Genomic DNA, 22,799 nt, shown 5'->3' with positions numbered 1-22,799 from the left:
GAGGTAGTGTGTCCCCGGTACCAAATCCTGTCTAGTTTCCACTCCACTAGGCAGGCAATACCGTGAATGTACAGAGACATCAGAAAAAGTGTCCTAAAAAATGCGGTTATACCCAATGTCCACTTAACTGCGGACATGTGGACAAGTGGAACAGGGCAGACTAAGGACTACATGACTTTGACAGCCCACTGGGTAGATGTATCACGTTACACAGCAACAATAGCAGTGTCACCAGTAGCAGCATCTCAGTAATGCCAGCTCATTCCAAGGCAGGCTACGCTGTGTATCACCAGTTTTAGTTAGAGGCACACCGCCCACAACCTCTTAGAGAAACTGAGGGAAATCATTGCCCAATGGCTTACCCAACTTAGACTCTCCTAGGATTTTGTGATATCTGACAACACCACCAATATTGTGCGGGCATTACGTCTGGGCAAATTCCAGCACGTCCCATGTTTTGCTCACACAATAAACTTGGTGGTGCATTTTTTTTTAAATGACAGGGCCGTGCAGGAGATGCTCTGGCTGGTCAATATGTTCAAATCAGAACACAACATTTTGGCCACCGTGCTTGATCCTAGGTTTAAAGCCTACATGGTGTCAGACACAAGCCTGCAGAGGTGCAAAGACCTGCTGGTGAAAACACTGTCAGCTCAAGTGGAACATGACACAGCAACAGCTTCTTCATTTTCTCCTGTAACTGGGGCTGCGAGGAAACAACTTAGATATCCTAACCAATCCACTGGCAGTGATGCAGGGCAGGCAGGACCAAGTATGGACATCTGGTCTGGGCTGAAGGACCTGCCAACAATTTCTGACATGTCTATTGTCACTGCATATGATGCTGTCACCATGGACAGATTGGTGGAGGATTACATTGGTGACAGCATCCAAGTAGGCATGTCAGACAGTCCGTACCTGTACTGGCAGGAAAAATAGGCAATTTGGAGACCCCTGTGCAAAGTGGCTCTATTTTACCTAAGTCTCCCCCCCTCCAGTGTGTACTCCGAAAGAGTTTTTAGTGCAGCCGGGAACCTTGTCAGCGAAAGGTGTAGGAGGTTTCTTCTACAAAATGTGGAGAGGATGATGTTCATCAAATATAATTATCAATTCTTCCTGGAAGACCAGCCTCCAGAAAGTACAGAGGGACCTGTGGTGGTGGATTCAAGCGGGGACAAATTAATACTTTGTGAGGATGAGGATGTACACAACACTGAAGAGGGTGAGAAATTGGTGGATGAGGAGGATGAGTATGACATCTTTCCTCACTAGAGCCAGTTTGTGCAGGGACAGATTAATTGCCAGCTTGTTTTGTGGGGGCCAAAACAAACCAATCATTTCAGCCACAGTCATGTGGCAGACCCTGGTGCTGAAATGATTGATTTGTTAAAGAGTGCATGTCCTGTTTATACAACATAAGGGTGGGTGGGAGGGCCCAAGGACAATTGCATCTTGCACCTCTTTTTTATTTGCATTATGTACTCTTTGGCCTAGTTTTTTAAACTGCCTTCCTGTCTGCCACTGCAGTGTCACTCCTAGATGGGCCACGTGTTTGTGCTGCCCACTTGTGTCACTTAGCATAGTCATCCAGTTACCTCGGTGCAACCTTTTGTCCTAAAACAATATTGTGAGGTATTCAGAATAGAATGGAAATTAATGTTATTGAGGTTAATAATAGCATAGAAACAAAACAAAATTCTGTGATATTAGCAGTTTTTATGCTTTTTTCCCCAAAAATACAGATCCAAAACCAAATCCCGTAAGGGTGGTTTTGGCAAAACCAATCCAGATCCAAAACACAAAGAAAGATCCAGATCTAAAACACGAAAAGTGGGGGGTGGGGGGTGAGGGGGTAGAAGAGAGAGAGAGAGAGAGAGAGAATGAAAACAAGACAGGCAAACCAGCACACTCATACTGAGCTCAAAGTCAGGTGCTTGACCATAGAGAATTAAATATAGCAGCAGTCCAGACAATGGACGGTGAGCAGTCCACACAATAGATGATCAGCACACCATAATGCATTCAAAAAAACTTCTTTATATTATGCAATAATATGCATATCCAGCAATCAGTTCCACAAATGTACAAAATATGCAAAAAAGTGCAATTTCCCAAGTGCGTAATATCATATTAATGGCACATAATACTCATCTTTCCATCATGCTGGGAATGGACGCTAGGGTCTGGCAGCCCAATGCCTAATGACCATTTTGGTGCACTCAGGCACCTTCTTCCAGGGGCAGTGCACTGACTAGTTGACCCAGTCTACTAGATATACTCATCTGGCAACCTGGCTCCTCCCCCTACATGCCCCTCATCACGCACTCACCTGCTCCGAATAAAAGATGATTAAACACCGAAGATTCCACATGTCACGCAGCAGCCACACTCCGGATACCAGAAGTGGCGCGCGTCTATTCGTGTCATTAACTGGAACTGCCATTCAGCCCCTGGAATGCAAGCTTCAGCTCGAATTACTAGAATGTACAAAATAGTCACTTGATTGGTGCTCCAATGCTCACATTATTAAACGTTGTCACAGCGCTCTCAATCTATACTTAGAAATACCCAAGGATATGCAAAGGAGTCACTTGATTGGTGCTACAGAACTTACACTGTTAAACTTTGTCACATTGCTCTCAATCTATACTTAGAAATACTCACAATGCTAAAGAAATTAATAAAAAAAAAGCTGGGGCACATAACTGGGCAGCTGGGCAGTACAGACGGTGTAATGGTTAGCATTACTGCCTCACAGCACTAAGGTCATGAGTTCGAATCCCACCATGGCCCTACCTGTGTGGAGTTTGTATATTCTCCCTGTGCTTGCGTGGGTTTCCTCTGGGTGCTCCGGTTTCCTCCCAAACGTCAAAAATGTACTGTCAGGCTAATTGGCACCCACAAAAATTAACCCTAGTGTGTATGTGTGTGTAGGTGTGGTATGGAATATAGATTATAAGTTCCACTGGGGCAGGGACTGATGTGAATGGTCAAATACAGTATTCTCTGTAAAGCGCTGCACAATATATTTGTGCACTATATAAATAACTGGTAATAAATAAATAATAAATAATTTACTTGATGAGAAGGAGGGGAAGGTGTCTAGGTTGACAGATATCATCATATGAAACACATATTATAATAAAAAGGATATACACACTGAAAAATAAACAATTCATCATGGTGTTACTGGTTACAAAAAGCAGGAAAAATGTAACTCTTCATTTAGACCAATCAGAGAAGTAGATATTATTTGATAAATCCATCTACTCTCACATAATAGCAGACTTTTATTGTGATCACCCCCTCTTTTTCATCGGTGGAATATGGTCATTTGGCGTGACCTTAAAATCCAAATGATGATGTTTCGCAACAGGGGGGGTGTTCCCATCCATATTTCTGAAAGCTTTCTTAATCAAGGAGCAATGTAGAGCTATACGCTCTTTGAACATTTGGATGGTCTTCCCTATATACTGTATAAATGATTGCATAGACACTTAATGGTGTATATAACGAATCTGCTCTCCCATGTCAGATGGTGCTTAATTTTGTATGATCTCTTTGTCACTGGATCCTCAAAAATATCACCAGTGATCAAGAATCTGCAGGTAATGCACCCTGAACAACGAAATACTCTATTTCTTAATGTTAGCCAATTTGTATGGCTTTTCAACCCTACATCGGATCTCATGACCAAGTCTTTTAAGTTGCTACTACTTTTATAGCAAAACATAGGTGGTTCTTTACACAAGTCTCCTTGTATTATATGCCAATGACGTAATCATGCACATTTCAAAATTGTGGAACTGATATTGTTGAGAATATGATCCAGTCAGATTTTTCTTTTGCTCCGGGTCTTAATAGCGTAGACCTGTTCAATTTCATACATTTCTCAATTGCCTTCTGTACTTCGGTCACAGCATATCCCCTCTACACAAACTTGTCACCCATTTTCTTTAATTCAGCTGGCAATTTTATTAGGTCCGATGTAATTCTTGCAACCCGTATAAGTTGGGAATACCCTTCTTTAATAGTAGGAGGTAAAAGCTGTCTGCCGCAAGAAAAGTATTTTTATCTGTGGCTTTATTATAAACAAAAGTGTTAAAATGCCCATCAGAAATAGTTATTGTCACATCTAAATATTGTATCACTGAATGACTAATTTTCAAGGTCACCCTCATGGTACTCTCTATTGTGTGCAAATCATTGAAAAAACACAAAAGATCCAGCTCGCCTCCAGTCCACACAACAAAAAGGTCATCTATAAACCGAACGTAAAAAAGAAGATGTTTGGATAATAAATGTGACATTATATTGAGCCACATACAAAGGATTTTAGCATAGCATATATTAGCATATTATTGGCGGGGACTTCTGGTTCTGGGGTATTTAAACCACAGATATGTTCAATTTTTTGTAAGATACTGTGTGAGCATCCATATGTATGTCTGGCATGATACACTACATGGGAGGGTATATGGTTATTCAGATGAATTAAAGGTACCTTTATATGTGCTTTATTACATTTTTTTATGTAAGCACAAATGTAAGCATTATTATTTTTTTCTTGCATGAGAACACTGGGAGAAGAAATCCGGTAGTTTACTTGTATTTAACGGACACTGGTGTTTTAATACAGTCTTTGGGATTGTTATTCCACCATTCACTCAATGTTAACATATGTTACATTTCTGTATCTCTCTGCCTCACGTTGCCGAGTACTATTGGTTCAACCTGAGATATACATGTGGATTAAAATTCAGAAACACGAAAGAATAGGATATTCATTGGACAAAATTGCCGTAAATAATTATTTCCTCTGTGTTTTTAATGGTCCATCCCTTCTTCGTTCGGGATATTTGTGTACAAGTTGACAATATCAAATGTTACCAGTAAGACGCCCCTGGAGGATATGGAAAGCTCATTTAATTTGTTTAGAAAATGGGTGGTATCTGGCAAATAGAACTCAGTATTCTACACTGCTGGCTATAGCCAGAAGTCTATGTACTGCGAAAGACTATGACATAATGATCTCCGGAAGGACATTATCGGCCTTTCGGGGGGATTATGTAGTGTCTTATGGACCTTTGGCAGAACATATATTAAAGGTGTCAAAGGAAAAGCCTGTTGCAAAAACCTTGCAATTGGTTCATCCAACCAGTGATTATTTAATCCTAAATCAATCACATTATCTATTTCTTTTTTATAAGTTGATGTGGGGTCCATTCAGAATTTTGTATAAATGGATTCATCTGACAACTGCCTTGAAACTTCATTTATATAATCCAATTTATCCAACACCATAATTCCCCCACCTTTATCGGCGGGGCGAATCATGATATCCCTGTTATTTTTCAATGTATCAACCGCTTTCAACTGTCTAGGGTGAGATTCGAAAAAGAGGTCCTTTCTTTCTTAATCAGCATCTATGCTTCTTTTTCACTAATGAGTGAATGTGTCAATAAAGGGACATTTATAGTAGGCTCAAAAGTGCTTTTGGGTCTAAACTGTCCTGGACTTTCAACCTTACTCTTTTATCACCAAAATAATGTTTTAACTTTAATTGTCGCTGGAACTTATATAGATCTACCTCAGTGTCAAAAGATTTTTGTTTATGCATTCGCACAAATGTAAGTCCCTTTGACAAAACATCCAATTCATTATCAGATGGATTGAATTTAGATAAATTAAAGATTATTGGGCAGGAGGAAACAATAGTATTTAATTTAGCTAAATACAATCCATCTGATTATGAAATGGATGTTTTGTCAAGTGAAACCCTGGGGAAGGTGGAACAGTATCATCAACCCTTATGGGAGAGAGCTCACCCACATCCCACCCCTGCTACTGACAATGTAGCTCATCTGATATCTGGTGACATAATTATATTTTCCCAACCAGTTGCCATGAGTCTTTTTTCTTAGCAACCACTGCAGGATAGTGATTGCTGATGATGGAGCAGTGAGAGACAATATAGCAACCTCATTCACACTGGGCACTCCACCATACTCTCACATGTTATACTCAGGGGCCAAGCAAGGGGACCTTGTACTCCCCTGTCCATATACTATCCCTCTCTTTCCTGTCTCTTCCTCTCTCTCTCTCCCATTTCTCTTCTTTCACCTATGTATTTTTCCCTTACCTCTTACTCCATAACACACACTCACACTCTCTACACTCACACACACTCCCTCTCTCTTTCTTCTATTTAGTAAGCCTTGGATGGAGATAAAGTGAATGGAGATAAAGTACCAGCCAATCAGCTCCTAAATGCCATGTCACAGACAATACCCCATAATGACAACGTGTAAAAAGTTTTTTGGAGATTTTTGCAAATTTAATAAAAAAACAACTTCGAAATCATATGTACATAAATATTCACAGCATTTGCTCAATACTTTGTTGATGCACCTTTGGCAGCAATTACAGCCTCAAGTCTTTTTGAATATGATGCCAGAAGCTTGGCACATCTATCATTGGGCAGTTTCGCCCATTCCTCTTTGCAGCACCTCTCAAGCTCCATCAGGTTGGATGGAAAGCTTTGGTGCACAGCAATTTTCAGATCTCTCCAGAGATGTTCAATTGGATTCAAGTCTGGGCTGTGGCTGGGCTACTTAAGGACATTCACATAGTTGTCCTGAAGCCACTCCTTTGATATCTTGGCTGTGTGCTTAGGGTCATTGTCCTGCTGAAAGATGAACCGTGGCCCCAGTCTGAGGTCAAGAGCGCTCTAGAGCAGGTTTTCATCCAAGATGTCTCTGTACATTGCTGCATTCATCTTTCCCTCTATCCTGACTAGTCTTCCAGTTCCTGCCACTGAAAAGCTTCCCCACAGCATGATGCTGCCACCACCATGCTTCACTGTAAGGATGGTATTTGCCTTGTAATGAGCGGTGCCTGGTTTCCTCCAAACATAAAGTCAATATTTGTCTCATCAGACCAGAGAATTTTGTTTCTCATGGTCTGAGAGTCCTTTAGGTGAATTTTGGCAGGCTCCATGAAAGCTGCCATGTGCTTTTTACTGAGGAGTGGTTTCCGTCTGACCACTCTACCATACAGGCCTGATTGGTGGATTACTGCAGAGATGGTTGTCCTTCTGGAAGGTTCTCCTCTTTCCACAGAGGAATGCTGTAGCTCTGACAGAGTGACCATCAGGTTATTAGTCACCACCCTGACTAGGGCCTTTCTCCCCCTATCGCTCAGTTTAGATGGCCGGCCAACTCTAGGAAGAGTCCTGGTGGTTCCGAACTTCTTCCTTGAAAGCAGCAGATGTTTTTCTATACCCTTCTCCAGATTTGTGCCTCAAGACAATCCTTGGACTTCATGCTTGGTTTGTGCTCTGACATGCACTGTCAAGTGTGGGACTTATATAGACAGGTGTATGCCTTTCAAAATCATGTCAATCAACTGATTTTACCACAGGTGGACTCCAAAGAAGCTATAGGAACATCTCAAGGATGATCAGTGGAAACAGGATGCACCTGAACTCAATTTTGAGCTTTATGGCAAAGGCTGTGAAAACTTATGCACATATGATTTCTTAGTTTTTTTTTAAATTAAATTAGCAAAAATCTCAATAAAACTTTTCATACTTCACTAGGAGCTGGGCTGCAGAATTGCCATTACTAGTTAATTTTCCCACTCTTCATTTACATTATTCTTTGGGTTTTTGTCTTCCATGGTCAAAAACTAAACATTTTTTTAAATAAAAGTTCTTATTAAAAACCTGCAGAAGTTGGTTGACAGTGTCCGTCCTACTTCTGTGACAAGTCGGAAAGACGTTGGCTGGTCTGATGAAAAAGTTGGTTAGATATGTGGAATACCATTTTACTTGGACAGTTGATCAGTTGGATGGTTGGAGGATCATTAGTCTGGTGTATAGCCAGCTTCCAACCAGCCAAGTAGTTGACTGACTGGAACAAACATCTGGTAAAGAGCTGAATGGGAGCAAATTACAAATGACCACTTGCTCACAAACGCTGGAAAAACAGGCAAAAATAATCATTTGAACAAGTTGATTAAATCCGTTTGATTTAACCAACTTGTCTAAACATCCATTTTACAGCATTTGCCTTTATACAGTACAGTACAAGTTTTTCATTCCAACTGGACAACTACTGTAGTTGGCTGGTTGGAAAGATTTATGTGTGTAGCCAGCTATACAGGGATAATACACATGCATCGTTCTCACAGCCAATTGCTTGCCTAATAACATGGAATTTTTTAAGAAAATAGCTTATTCAATAACATCTTTTGGATAAACTTATTTATGATATAATTTAGTAGTAACTGTTATAAGTTCATTACATTAATTAATAAATGACTTAATGCTAAATGAACTGCTTGTTATACTTTGCCATGCCTTGGAAAAGAACAAGAAACTTCATGAAAGTTACTCAAGTTTAAATCCATTTCCACTTTCTTCCTGCAAAAGCACAGATAAATAGAGATCTCCCCATATAATAGTGTATGCCATGCCAATGAATATATTCAGAAAAATAAAGTGAAAATCTTACTGGGGATGAAACGCTCTAAATATTCAAACCACTGGCGCAGAGTGGAGTCTCCAATCATGTGGATGTCTTTCCCCTTGATACATGCAAGAGCATTGGGTGGCCGAGAAAAATAGCGTGCTAAACAAGTAAGTGATGTCCATTTGTCATCATAATAAAAGCCAGAAGGCTGTGTAGATTCGTGGTGAGGTCTGCAGGCCGAGAGATTGGAGGGGAGTCCTGAAAGAGAGCAGACTGAGTGAGAGATAAAAAAATACAATTCAATTTAAAGGGTGATATAGTTACACCACAATCTCACATGTATAAAGACGGCAAAAAGGGTGGTGTTATATAATTACTCCCAGACTTCTACATAAATTGGTCCCCCATCTACAAATGCCATTATTTATATAATGCAACTGACTCTCAAAAACAATTGTGCAGGTGCAATCACCAGACAGTCCCAAAGACGGAATCGGTATGACATGCCATGGGACCTAAGCCCGGTGGATGTAATACTGATGCCGGAAGCGAGGAGAGTGAACATCCCAACATGGTGAGTATTTTTTAACTAATCCTAACCCTTTACCACCCTAACCCTAACCCTCCTTTAGGGGTGCCTAACACTAACCTCACCCCCTAGTACCTAACCCTAATCCCCCTTTTCCCAAGCCTAACCCTAACCTTCCCAGGGGGGTGCCTAACCCTAAATCCCCCTGGGGGACCCTAAACCTAAGTGCTCGACTTACCCATCTCGGATGATTGGGATGGCGGGGTCAGTGTTCCAGCATCAGGATTAACATAGGCATCTGTATTTTGATGCCTATGCTAAATACCTTGCCGGGATTATGCTGACGGGAAGCTGGCGGTCAGCGGTTCGACTGCCAGCTTCCTGACCACGTACCCCAAAAACAATTGTGCAGGTACAATCACGGGAGAGTCCGAAAACATTTCTGCAAGTCAGTTCAATCACAATAGAGTCCAAAAAACAATTGTGCAGGTACAATCACAAGAGAGTCCTAAAACAATTGTGCAGGTACAGTACAAACACAAGAGAGTCTGAAAAACAAATGTGCAGGTACAGTCACAAGAGAGTATGAAAAACAGTTGTGTAGGTGCAATCACAATAGAGTCCCAAAAACAATTGTGGAAGTCCACTACAATCACTAGAGACTCAAAAAAAATAATTGGGCAGGTGCAATCCCAAGAGATTCTGAAAAACAATTGTGCAGGTACAATCACAATAGACTCCCAAAAATAATTGTGCAAGTGCAGTACAATTATAAGTGAGTCCCAAAAATAATTGTGCAAGTACAATCACAAGAGAGTTTGAAAAACAATTGTGCAGGTACAATCACAGGAGAGCTAGTAAAACAGTTGTGCAGGTATAATCAAAATAGAGTCCCAAAAACAATTTAGAAATGTGAGTACAATCACAAGAGAGTCCCCAAAAAAACTGTATAGCTGTGGGACACTGTGACAACACAGTGATGTGGCATGGCTTCCATTCTTGGATGCCTGAAAAGTTATGTTGGGTAAAATATGTCAATGTTTTTACACTGATGGCTAAAGACAAGACTGGTCTGCTCAAGGTGCAGAAGTGTGGTGTGTTGGCAAGGACACAGTTGAATCTCTCCATGTGTGGCGCTTAGGCATGTACATGTTTGCAAACTACTATTTAGAGATGCACTCCTCTGAATACATGAAAGTGCTCCACTTTTTGCATCTGATTCATGGTATGGCTGTGAGCATGCATGCGATGATGTGGTACCCCTATGATGAGGGGTTCTGCTGTAAGCAGTCAGTGATCAACTTTGATCTTTAGGATGTAGAGGTCTAGTTGGACATTAGTCAGCAAGGCTGTGTCTTTGCTGATGCCTGTCCTTCGCTGGGCTTCTCCTTTACTGCCTGAACTGCAGGGGTTACCACCTGTCTAAAGATTGTGCCAAGTTTGGTAGGAAGAGCCAGGAGGTCACACATTTATGCTGCTTCTGGCCATAAATAAGGTTTCATCAACTGTCTATCTGGGTACCATCTTAAAGTTGATTGCATGGAATCCAGATCAATGTGTGGGTGCCTCTTTTTGTTCATGGTTTTGCAGAAGGTATTAGGCTCTCAGTGATTGAGGACATGCCATCTAGCTCCCACCATAAGTTACATTCTGCAATCATGTAACCTTGTTTGGCCTTGGAGAAGATTTTGATGGAAGTGGTAATTAATAGAATTGCAGGACTGTCAGGCCTCTGAATAGTCTTGCACTTTCAACTGTTGGATCTGGGCAAGTTTTCCCTTATTCAACATCTTCCTTTCCAACTGGTGCTTTGGTTAATGAAGTCACCCTGGCTAAATTGTGCTGTGTTATCAGTTGTTTGAAGCTGCTCTGTATATGGTCAAGTTTGGTCCAGGAGCTCTCTTAGCAATGTTGGATGTGGAATCAGTCTTCTGATTATTGCCTCTGCATCAGCAATTCTTCTCCACTTGCGGAATGGTTACTCCAAAGATCATATTTACCTATGGGGTGTTCTGTCTCTTTACAGTTTTCTTTAGTTCCTTCTTGCACTGTTTTGTGCTGGCTTGTACAGGCAATTTGAAGGTGGTTCACTGCCTCAACAACTTCCTTTGTACACACCAAAAATTCTCCATGCCAAGTGAACCTTTTTTGGATGTCAGAGCTGTTTGTGAATTTTGGTGCCCTGGTGGCTTACAAGAAGTCTGATGGAGATTGGCACAAAGACATGCTGCTTCCATTTGCTGCAATGGCCATTCCCTCTGCTAGCATCAAACACAGTCCATACTCTGCCTGTTTCATTTTGCATAAGGGTGCATGAGTGGGTAGGGTGGTGACACAAGTTGCAGCTTGGATTGCCAGGCCTTATCACATTCTGTGGATTTTTAAAAGTGCTCAATCTCGCTTATGTTTTTCTAAGTTCTAAAAGTGTTCTTCTTTGGCCTGCCCCTTCTCAAAGTAATGATCTTCATGGATGCTGCAGTGGAGTCCATGGTGCAGCTTGACCAGTGGTGCATGCCATCATGGCCAGATCGCTTCCTCCCTGCCTGAGGTGCACTTGCTTGCATGTCTCATGATGCAGTATATGTCCTGTAACATCATTTCTGGGTATGGAATTTGCACAGTGTAGATAGTGAGATTGCTGATGCCCTCTCTTGAATTTAATGGGTAAGGTTTAGAGTGCTGGCTTCACTTGTGGCTTTGATTGGGGACACCTGTCCTGCTTATTTCTGGCAGGTTATCAAACCACCATGAAAGGCTCACTTGGTTGCTCCTGCAACTCTTTGATCATACCAGTTGACCTGGATGGAGTATTTTTGTGCCCTGAGGGTCATGGAGGGGAGCCAAGGCATAGGCTGATACTGTCTCATGTTTACTCGACAGTATCTCTTTCTTGGCCTAACTCTCTGGAGTTTATGACCTGACTTTCTGTTTAAGTAGGTTCTTTACGGATTAGACTAGGGGTGAACCTGTCCATGCAAATGGCTGTCAAGACCTATTGATGCACAATACCGTCCTTCCTTGTTAGAATACCAAGATTGTGTCTCCAACTTCAAATTTGAGCTCCTTCTTTTTGAATTGGTGTTTGTGATTGAATTTCATGGGGCTTTGTGGGTGTCGGAACTGGTGCTAAATCTGCAGATTGCTGCACTGGGATGTGTGAGTCAGTACTTTGCAAATTGCAGACTTGGAAGACAGACCTATTGGTTAGGGGTAAATGGGTATCTGTCAGGATTGGTAGGGATGATTACCTAGGAGCCTAGTCTAGCACAGTCTTGAGGGCAGGAATGTAATAGTTCAAGAGTTGTGTGGCAGCCTTGAGGGCTGGTAATCTTTGCTTTATGTGGCCTTTGGGCGAGATGCAGCCATTGGGCCGAGATGCAGCATTTGGGCTAAGATGTAGCCTTTAGGCTGTGTAGCAGCCTTGAGGGCTGGAATGCTTGGTAAAATGATGCTGGGATGCACTATATGCCACCGAGATGACACTAGTTGTGCAACACAAGATTGTGTATTCTGGATGCTGAGGTGCGCCAAGTGCCGCTGGGATGACACTGGTGGCAGTACACTAGAAGGCGCACACTGGACACAGGAGTGTGGTCTGTGCCACCAGGTTGACACAAGAAGCAGCATGTGGAATAACGTACTCAGGATGCAGGTGTGCGATCCATGCCACCTGGATTACACAAACTGCAAGTAGCTGGTATACAGACTGTGCCACCTGGATGACACAAACGGCAATTAGCTGGTATACGGACTGTGCCACCTGGATGACACAAATGGCTAGTAGCTGGTATGTGTACTGTGCCACCTGGATCACACAAATGGCAATTAGCTGGTATATGGACTGTGCCGCTTGGATGACAGAAATGGCAAGTAGCTGGTATATGGACTGTGCCACCTGAATGACACAAATGGCAAGTAGCTGGTATACAGACTGTGCCACCTGGATGACAGAAATGGCAAGTAGTTGGTATACGGATTGTACTACCTGGATGACACAAACGGCAAGTAGCTGGTATACGGACTGTGCCACTTGGATGACACAAACGGCAAGTAGCTGGTATACGGACTATGCCACCTGGATGACACAAATGGCAAGTGACTGGAATACAAACAGGAGTACTGGAACTTGACTGGAATAATCAGGAGACTGACCACAACCGGAAACATGTGAACGCTATCACCGGCATGGAGTGAAGGGCTTGCTGCAATTTAACAGACACAGGGCCCAATCAGAGCAAACCTTGCAATCCTCCCTAATGAAAGATTAGTGCACCTGGCCTGTGCATAGACAGGGAATTAATTAGTATGCAGCTGATGCTGCACCCAGACAGGCTGTAATTAATGAACACATGAGAACAGCACAATATAATCTGCTAACTGCAGATCCTAACAGTATCATTTGCAACTTGCGAGCATAATTAGATCTGCTTAGAAACATTAAATGTTGGTGGCGTGTGGCTAGTGCATGCAGATTTTTTTCCAATAACAAAATATTAATTTGGGTCTGTCTTGCGGCACTGTGTTATTTAGCTATGTTTGTCCAGTAAGGTCTTTGGTACATATTCCTTCTGTATCCTGTTCCGCACAAGCTACACCCCTGCAGTCACCATATTATCCTTATTTTTCTTAAAGTAATTTGATTTCAATACAAATTAAAAGTTAAAATATATATATATATATATATATATATATATATATATATATATACAGTCAGGTCCATAAATATTGGGACATTGACAGAATTTTCAGATTTTGGCCCCTGTTCGCCACCACAGTGGTTTTGAGATGAAACAAACAAGATGTGCTTTAACTGCAGACTTTCAGATTTAATTTGAGGGTAATTACATCCAAATCGGGTGGACGGTGTAGGAATTACAACGGTTTCTATATGTGCCTCCCACTTTTTAAGGGGCCAAAAGTAATAGGACTATCAACTCAAAAGCTATTTCATGGACAGGTGTGGGCTATTCCCTCGTTATTTCATTATCAATTAAGCAGGTAAAAGGTCTGGAGTTGATTCTAGGTGTGAAATTTGCATTTGGAATCAGTTGCTGTCAACTCTCAATATGAGATCGAAAGAGCTGTCACTATCCGTGAAGCAAGCCATCATTAGGCTGAAAAATCAAAACAAACCCATCAAAGAGAGATAGCAAAAACATTAGGTATGGCCAAATCAACTGTTTGGAACATTCTTAAAAAGAAAGAACACACCGGAGAGCTCAGCAATACGAAAAGACCCGGAAGACCACGGAAAACAACTGTGGTGGATGACAAAAGAATTATTTCCCTGGTGAAGAAAAACCCCTTCACAACAGTTGGGCAAATCAAGAACACTCTCCAGGAGGTAGATGTATATGTGTCAAAGTCAACAATCAAGAGAAGACTTCACAAGAGTGACTATAGACGGTTCACCACAAGATGCAAACCATTGGTGAGCCACAAAAACAGGAAGACCAGATTAGAGTTTGCCAAACAACATCTAAAAAAGCCATTACAGTTCTGGAACAACATCCTATTGACAGATGAGACAAAGATCAACTTGTTCCAGAGTAATGGGAAGAGAAGAGAAGGAAAGGAACTGTTCATGATCCAAAACATACCACCTCATCAGTGAAGCATGGTGGTGGTAGTGTCTTGGCGTGGGCATGTATGGCTGCCAATGAAACTGGTTTCCTTGTATTTATTGATGATGTGACTGCTGACAAATGCAGCAGAATGAATTCTGAAGTGTTTCGGGCAATATTATATGCTCATATTCAGTCAAATGCTTCAGAACTCATTGGACGGCGCTTCACAGTGCAGATGGACAATGACCCGAAGCATACTGAAAAAGCAACCAAAGAGTTTTTTAAGGCTAAAAAGTGGAATGTTATGCAATGGCCAAGTCAATCCCCTGACCTGAATCCGATTGACCATGCATTTCACTTGATGAAGACAAAACTGAAGGGAAAATGCCCCAAGAACAAGCAGGAACTGAAGACATTTGCAGTAGAGGACTGGCAGAGCATCACCAGGGATGAAACCCGGCGTCTGGTGATGTCTATGCGTTCCAGACTTCAGGCTGTAATTGCCTGCAAAGGATTTGCAACAAAGTATTAAAAAGTGAAAGTTAGATTTAGTTTTGTTTAGTTGTCCCATTACTTTTGGCCCTTTAAAAAGTGGGAGGCACATATAGGAACCGTTGTAATTCCTACACCGTTCACCTGATTTGGATGTAATTACCTTCAAATTAAATCTGAAAGTCTGCAGTTAAAGCACATCTTGTTTGTTTCATTTCAAAGCCATTGTGGTGGTGAATAGAGGACAAAATCTGAAAATTCTGTCAATGTCCCAATATTTATGGACCTGACTGTATATATATATATATATATATATATATAATGATATATATATATATATATATATATATATATTATCCTATTATATGAAAACATAAAGCTTAACTTTCATTCATTCGTGTTGATTATCACTGTAAGTAAAATACAGAGGAATAAAACAAAATAGTAAAGAAGGAAATCATTAAAATAAAAGCTGTGAAAATTCACAAACCCTTGTCCAGTGTGTTCCTGTCTCTATTCCTGGTATATCTCAGCAATACACAAGCTTTATACTGTGTTATGTATACCAGTATATACTGGCTATCTAACTGAATCATGGCTCAGACAACGTTCCCTGCCATATGTTTCCATTGGGCATGAACAATTGTTATGGTGTGTAGTGTACACACGGTGAGATATAATAGGATGATAAGAACGATAACAATATTGATCATGTCGTTATTGTACTTATCGTTCTGTTTTTGGGCCCTTCTAACCCCCAAATGATGGTCGATGTGTGGGCACGGATGGTCTATATCGATATCTACTATCACCTGTACATGCAGGCCAACCTGGCCGATATCGACCAGATTAGCCTGGTTACTATAGGGACCCGTGATCATCGATCGCGGGTCGTTATAGTTGTTTGGGGGTTGGTGCATGTGTTGGATGTTCGATATCTAACATTCTGCACATGAAGGACTCTCAGGCAACGATATCTGATCTTTGTCTGATCGCTCCGTGTATACGGACCTTTATAGAGATCTTTGTAAATGCCGAGTACTGTGTTAGTTATTGTTGCTACTTTATCAAATTTAATGGGATACAATTTGCGGCATTAGCATCATTTTTCACAGCTGTGCTTTTAGTGTTTAACTCTGAATCAGGTCCTTAATGCTGAGGTCTACTGCAGAGGTCAATCCGCTGCCAGCCATTGGGGAGAGAGGAGGGGGCCCCTCCTCTCTTAATACGCCCCTGGTATGGGATGCAGTTTTAATCCCACTCAGGATGTAGGCGCTCAGACTGCTGGCACCAGTCAGAATCCTCGCACTGGCATCCCGACCATCAGCATCAGGATGGTAAGTAGTGTGGTTTGGCGGTGAGTTAGGGGTTAGGGTTAGGCACTAGGTGGGTGGTTAGGCTGCGGCGACAGATGTTAGGTTAGGAACTGGGGGGAGGGTTAGGTTTAGGCTGTTGGGTTGGAGGGATAGGGTTTGGATACTTACCGACAGGCATGTCATACCTAACCCCCCTGTATGTGTGTGTGACCAATAGCTAGCACAAGGCCTGCGAGGTTAGTTAGAATAGTATGTGCCTGCCGTATGTCTTAATCAAAGCTAATCTGACAATACTGACAGCCAACTCCTACCTACTGTCACATGTACTGACAGGCAGACTTCAGCCCTGAACCCACGGCACTTGTTACATTGTTATGCAGGGCAAAGTAGTTTAGTGAGTTTTGTCTCCACTTTGCTGCTGTATATAAACACTGTGTTTCAGAAATAAATAAATACATCATGCACTAATATAAAATACATTACTAAAAGAATTGTGTCCATTATTATCTGCCTTGATTGCTAGTAGTACTGACAGCCTATTCCAACCCAGTGTCGTGCATGTGCTAGACAGCACACTTCAGCCCCCAAACCTATGGCTTATTGAAATTAACTACATGGTTATACGGGATAGATTGGGTTAAGAGTTGTATTGTATCCACTCTGTAACAGTACAAAAATGCGGTGTTGTAATCCTCATTAACGGAATTATGCACTAAGGTTAAATATACTACTGAGATGTTATGTAAGACAATTAAACTGCTCTGTATAAACGTATGTGAATCATCTAATTAGGTTACACAATCAGCCCATATTAATGGATAATTAACCTATATCTATCCTTATGGTAATTGCATACTAACATTAAGGACCTCATTCAGAGGCGGTCGGAGGATGCAAGCGGTGGCTCAGAAACTAGGCGGCCGCTTGCATCCTGACCGCCCGTCTCTGTTTTGGTCATTAGGCTGTGGGTTTACACCCACAGCCTAACACCCACACTGGCCAAACATCGAGGCGGCCGTGCGGTCGTAGACCATACGGCCGCCTCTGAATAAGGTCCTAAGACCTCATTTAGGAAACCTACTAAATGGAGTGTTGGAATTACAACTCCTAAATTAAAGTCTTTACTTCCTGAGTGACGTAGAGATATCAATATTATCTATGACATATTAGAACATCTGAATATTAGAGATACACATAGATTAATAGGAAGCCGATAAAGTGTTTATAGCTACAATATTGTATCACATTAAATTGGGTAAAGTAGCAACAATAACTAACAGTACTTGGCATTTATAAAAAAATTTCTATAACAATTGTACATGCCCAATGAAAATATATAGCAGGGTGTGTTGTCTAAAGGTGGGTACACACCTAGAAGATTTATCTGCAGATGATGGTTGTCCATACACACTGAACAACCATCATTTTCCTTCTGTCCGTGGGTTGGGGGTCATGTCGAACCTCCCTGCGGCTGCTGCTGCAAGTGGACGGGTGGTCGGCTGATCATCTGTACACACAGCACGATGGACAGATACAGTATATCTGCAGATATATCTGCTATCAGCTGTGCAGCACAGCCTATGTGATATGTCTGTGAACAACGTCTTTCACAGACATATCGCTGGTACACTCTGGCCGATGGACAAACGATATATTGGCCAATCAACTGACCGGCCAATATATCTGCCAGTGTATACCCAGCATAAACCGTGATTCAATTGGATGGCCCATTGCAGCTAGTATATGCTGGAATACATTACAAAGCTTGTGTATTGCTGAGATATACCAGGAGTAATACAGGACCACACTGCAGGGGCGTATTTCCTTATTGGCCAGGATGGCACTCGCCAGGGGTGCCAGCTGGTTGGGGGGCGCTGGCACCCCCCGGCAGTGCCACCCGCAGCCAGCAGTAGCGGAACTCCCCCCTGACAGACCAAATTGTTTTCTTAGAGATGGAGACAACCACCGGCCACAGGCCACCCACCATATTCAGAGCTGCCCAGCCAATGCCTGTTTAGCTGTCAGCGCTTCCGCGTCATACCACCTGAGGCGGAAGCACTGACAGCTGAACCGGCAGGGTCCGGGCAGCGCGCCTGTGCTGCAGTCTTTCTGAGAGAGCATGTCATCATGGGAGAACGCGTATCATGGCCACCCAGTAGCCCGGCACCTAGGAAGAGGTCCAAGCAGCATAGCCCACACACATGCTATGTGTTTTGTACTGAATGTTGTGTGTGTGTGCTTTTCCTCCTTATTAATACTTAATATATATATATATATATATATATATATATATATATATATATAAAAGAGGGGGACAAGGACAAGCGCCTTATAGTGGCAGAGGCAAGTATTAATAAGGAGGTAAAGAAAAAAAAAAAAATATATATATATATATACACCCCAATAAAAATCCTGCGTTCACCACTGGCCAGTTCGGCTAAAAGTCTGATCTCAGTCATAAGCATCATTGCTGGACAGCGAGGGAGGGGAGGGAGTGGGGGGGCTGGCAATTGACACTCTTACAGCCATTACGGTGTCTGTTTACTAACTGCCAATGGGGTGGGGGCGCCAGGCCCCTATTTTGCAGGGGCTCTCAGACCTCTAGATACACCCCTGCCACACTGAATAAGGGTTTGTGACTTTTCACAGCCTTTATACAAATGATTTCATACTTTATTATATTGTTTTAGTTCACTGTATTTGAATGTGTTTCCACTTACACTGAGTGGTTATTAACATGAATAAATAAAAGTTATGTTTTGCCTGTTCAAATAACAAGATAATTGTGCCCCCCATCAGAATACTACTTTCTCCTCTTACTTCCATGTATACTGGCTTGTTTTGGAGTAACATCCCTAGGCAGGTAGGCAACCATAATATGAGAATATCCATGAAACTTCATATTAGGCAAATCTTGTGATCACCTAATATAAAAACCTGGTGCGATTGCCATCTTTGGAGATAAAGGTTAGATCGATTCTTGCACACACATTGGGTGATTAGCCATTCAGTCATTTATAGCATACTGTATAAATTGGTGCATATTGATGAGTAGCAGACTAAGGGCCGCATTCAACTAGGTGCGGAAAGCCGTGATCGGCGAAAAAGTATTGCCGATTGCCTCTTTTCGCCAAGTGGAAACTATTCGCCGAATTCAATTGCAAAGACTTTTCACGTACACGGACAGTCAATGCAATGTAATAAGCGAAAAAGTTTCGCCTATGAATACCTGGCGGAAAAAAATGCAGAATTGCGGTTTTGGGGTGCAAAGGTGCAGAAACCACTCTGCACCCTTTGAACAGGCTCCCAAAGGATAACTGCATCAAAAAAATAAAAAAAAAAGAGGAACACCCCAAAAATGCAATTTGAAAATGGGGCAAAAAAGTACAAAGTGGGGGTACAAATGCATAAACTAGTGAAATAGACTTTTGGGGAGTATGCAAGTATGGGGAGGTGGTTTTTATTGCAGGTGCTTGCTGAAGGTGCATTTTTTTACACAATTAACACTTTAGCGATATTTTACTATGCTAGCACCCATTTTAAAGTACCGCAAATTTGACAGGACTACTTATTTTCACCCAAAAAAAGCTGCTTAATTCTATTCTTCACCACTTGTGCAAAGCCGCTTTTTTGGAGCAATTGACAGCACTTAAGTACCCCAAATAGCCTCAGTAGGGGACATCTAGATTGATCCCCAATGTTAGTGTATCTTTTGGGGGGTGTCAGGTTGATTTTCCCAATTTGAATAGCGGGAACATGCGCGCGACACTCTTTCACATGCAAAACTGGTGATTTCGGCGAAAAGTCTGGCATTCGAAAAAGTATCGTGGGGCGAAAAGAATTGAATAAGGCTTTTAGCGTAAGGATTGGCAGGGGGGCACAAACAATATATAATGGTGAATTATACACATGTGCAAGCAATGTGGGAGAACATACTGTATAGCTGATATACATTCAACTCTAGTCTACACTAAGCCCTAAATACAGTTTGGTGATGTCACAGTTTTAGTATTCTGTAGATCTGGCCCAGGACCCTTGGGTAGGACTGAAGTGCACAGGAAATGTGGAGACTTGATGATACTCTCACTCATTAGTCTACATAGGAGTATAGGCACACTAGTGACTATGTAGGAGCCAGGGACTGGTGATATGCATGGATACAGAACTGGAAACAGAGTGATCAGTCCAGATCCTCTAGGCGACCCTTCACCTAATGATCTGCAAAGTCAGCAAGACCAGGGACAATCTCCAGGGACAGGGTAACCTCCAGGACTCAGAACAATATAGAACTGGTTGATTGGAACTCAGAACTCAGTATTGGAGTCTTATGTAATCAGGGTAGAGCTTGATGATGCTAAAACCCTGGTACCACTCTGATACAAGACCTGGAACTGGAACCCAGTGAGGAAATCAAACACTGAGAGTCAGGATAAGTAATACAGGTGACTGGACACCTTAGTGTACAGACCATATACTGCACACTGAACCCTAGTCTTGGAACTAGCACCCTTCCTGTACCAGCCCAAGAGAATAGCACACAGCACAGGGAAACCAATACAAGGTCAGCACAATAGTTTAGCCGTATAACCTGAAGTGAAGCACAGAGCGCACAGTAAACAGAGTACAGGTAACTTGCATGCACAGTCCCAATGGTAGCAGCCAGAGGCACCAACGTAAAGCAGGATCCATGGATATGGTACAAGGGTGAAACACAACAGCAGATTGGATGAGACACAGATGCACATGCCGGCTCGGTAACAGACTAACAGGAGGGCAAGTCTGTATGTAGCGTGGAGGCTGCAACACCTGATATATGATGTTGATAAACAGCGGTGGATGAAATGCAGGTAGCAGCTCACAGAGAGCATCACTGGATAGCTGAGGATGGTAAACAGCTAGTAGCCCACAAAGTAACAAACAGAAGTTACTGGGGACATGATAACAGGGCACAGGGAGTGAGACCTGGAGTCTAGAACTATCCTGGGAAGGACCATGTTGTTAATGCAATTGGTTAAATCCAGGGGCTTGATTAAATAAGGAGTGGTGAATAGCCATTGGCACAGGTGCATCAGGCAATTACAAGGAAACATCTCTGAGGTGTTTCAATCTGTATGGGAAGCTAAAGGGGCACATCCACTACCCGATTAAACAGAGCGATTGAATGATAATGACATCGTTATCAATCATTAACATCAATCATCGCCCGAACATGCCGGTCAATCTGCCAATAAGAATAAATTGGCCATGTTCGGGAATGATTGTGGGTGCCTACACTGAACAATATATCGCTCAGTGTAGGCACTGCACAGTACAATGAACGACTGAACTAAAACAATATCGTTATCATTCAATCTTTTCATTGTCGCCTAGTGGATGTGCCCCTTAAGAGCCTCATTCATGACAGGCAATTACAGTCAGGTGCATAAATATTGGGACATTGACAACATTTTCATATTTTGGCCTGTATTCACCACCACAATGGCTTTGAAATGAAACAGACAAGATGTGCTTTAACTGCAGACTTTCAGATTTAATATGAGGGTAATTACATCCAAATCAGGTGAACGGTGTAGGAATTACAATGGTTTCTATATGTGCCTCCCACTTTTTAAGGGGCCAAAAGTAATGGGACAAACTAAACAATCTTAAATCTAACTTTCACTTTTTAATACTTTGTTGCAAATCCTTTGCAGGCAATTACAGCCTGAAGTCTGGAATGCATAGACATCACCAGACACTGGGTTTCATCCCTGATGATGCTCTGCGAGGCCTCTACTGCAAATGTCTTCAGTTCCTGCTTGTTCTTGGGGCATTTTCCCTTCAGTTTTGTCTTCATCAAGTGAAATGCATGCTCAATCGGATTCAGGTCAGGGGATTGACTTGGCCATTGCATAACATTCCACTTTTTAGCCTTAAAAAACTCTTTGGTTGCTTTTGCAGTATGCTTTGGGTCATTATCCATCTGCACTGTGAAGCGCCGTCCAATGAGTTCTGAAGCATTTGACTGAATATGAGCATATAATATTGCCCGAAACACTTCAGAATTCATTCTGCTGCATTTGTCAGCAGTCACATCATCAATAAATACAAGGGAACCAGTTTCATTGGCAGCCATACATGCCCACGCCATGACACTACCACCACCATGCTTCAATGATGAGGTGGTATGTTTTGGATCATGAGCAGTTCCTTTCCTTCTCCATACTCTTCTCTTCCATCACTCTGGTACAAGTTGATCTTTGTCTCATCTGTCCATAGGATGTTGTTCCAGAACTGTAATGGCTTTTTTAGATGTTGTTTGGAAAACTCTAATCTGGTCTTCCTGTTTTTGTGGCTCACCAATGGTTTACATCTTGTGGTGAACCCTCTATATTCACTCTTGTGAAGTCTTCTCTTGATTGTTGACTTTGACACATATACA

The 22,799-nt window shown here is 42.1% G+C and overlaps 1 protein-coding gene across 1 annotated transcript in view; it reads right to left on the bottom strand.

The window, feature by feature from the left end:
• Window positions 1-22,799, bottom strand: part of LOC148507443 (NXPE family member 3-like) — a 74,992-nt gene that overhangs the window by 2,783 nt on the left and 49,410 nt on the right. The window contains exon 5 of the mRNA XM_088446100.1: window positions 8,517-8,732. Within this exon, the coding sequence (XP_088302226.1) occupies window positions 8,517-8,732 (216 nt within the window). The remainder of the gene's footprint in view (window positions 1-8,516; window positions 8,733-22,799) is intronic.

Source organism: Taudactylus pleione, unplaced genomic scaffold (genome assembly GCF_031769625.1).
Source record: "Taudactylus pleione unplaced genomic scaffold, aTauple2 ptg000393l, whole genome shotgun sequence".
Classification (NCBI taxonomy): Eukaryota; Metazoa; Chordata; class Amphibia; order Anura; family Myobatrachidae; genus Taudactylus; species Taudactylus pleione.
This window is presented reverse-complemented; position numbering and strand designations above follow the sequence as displayed.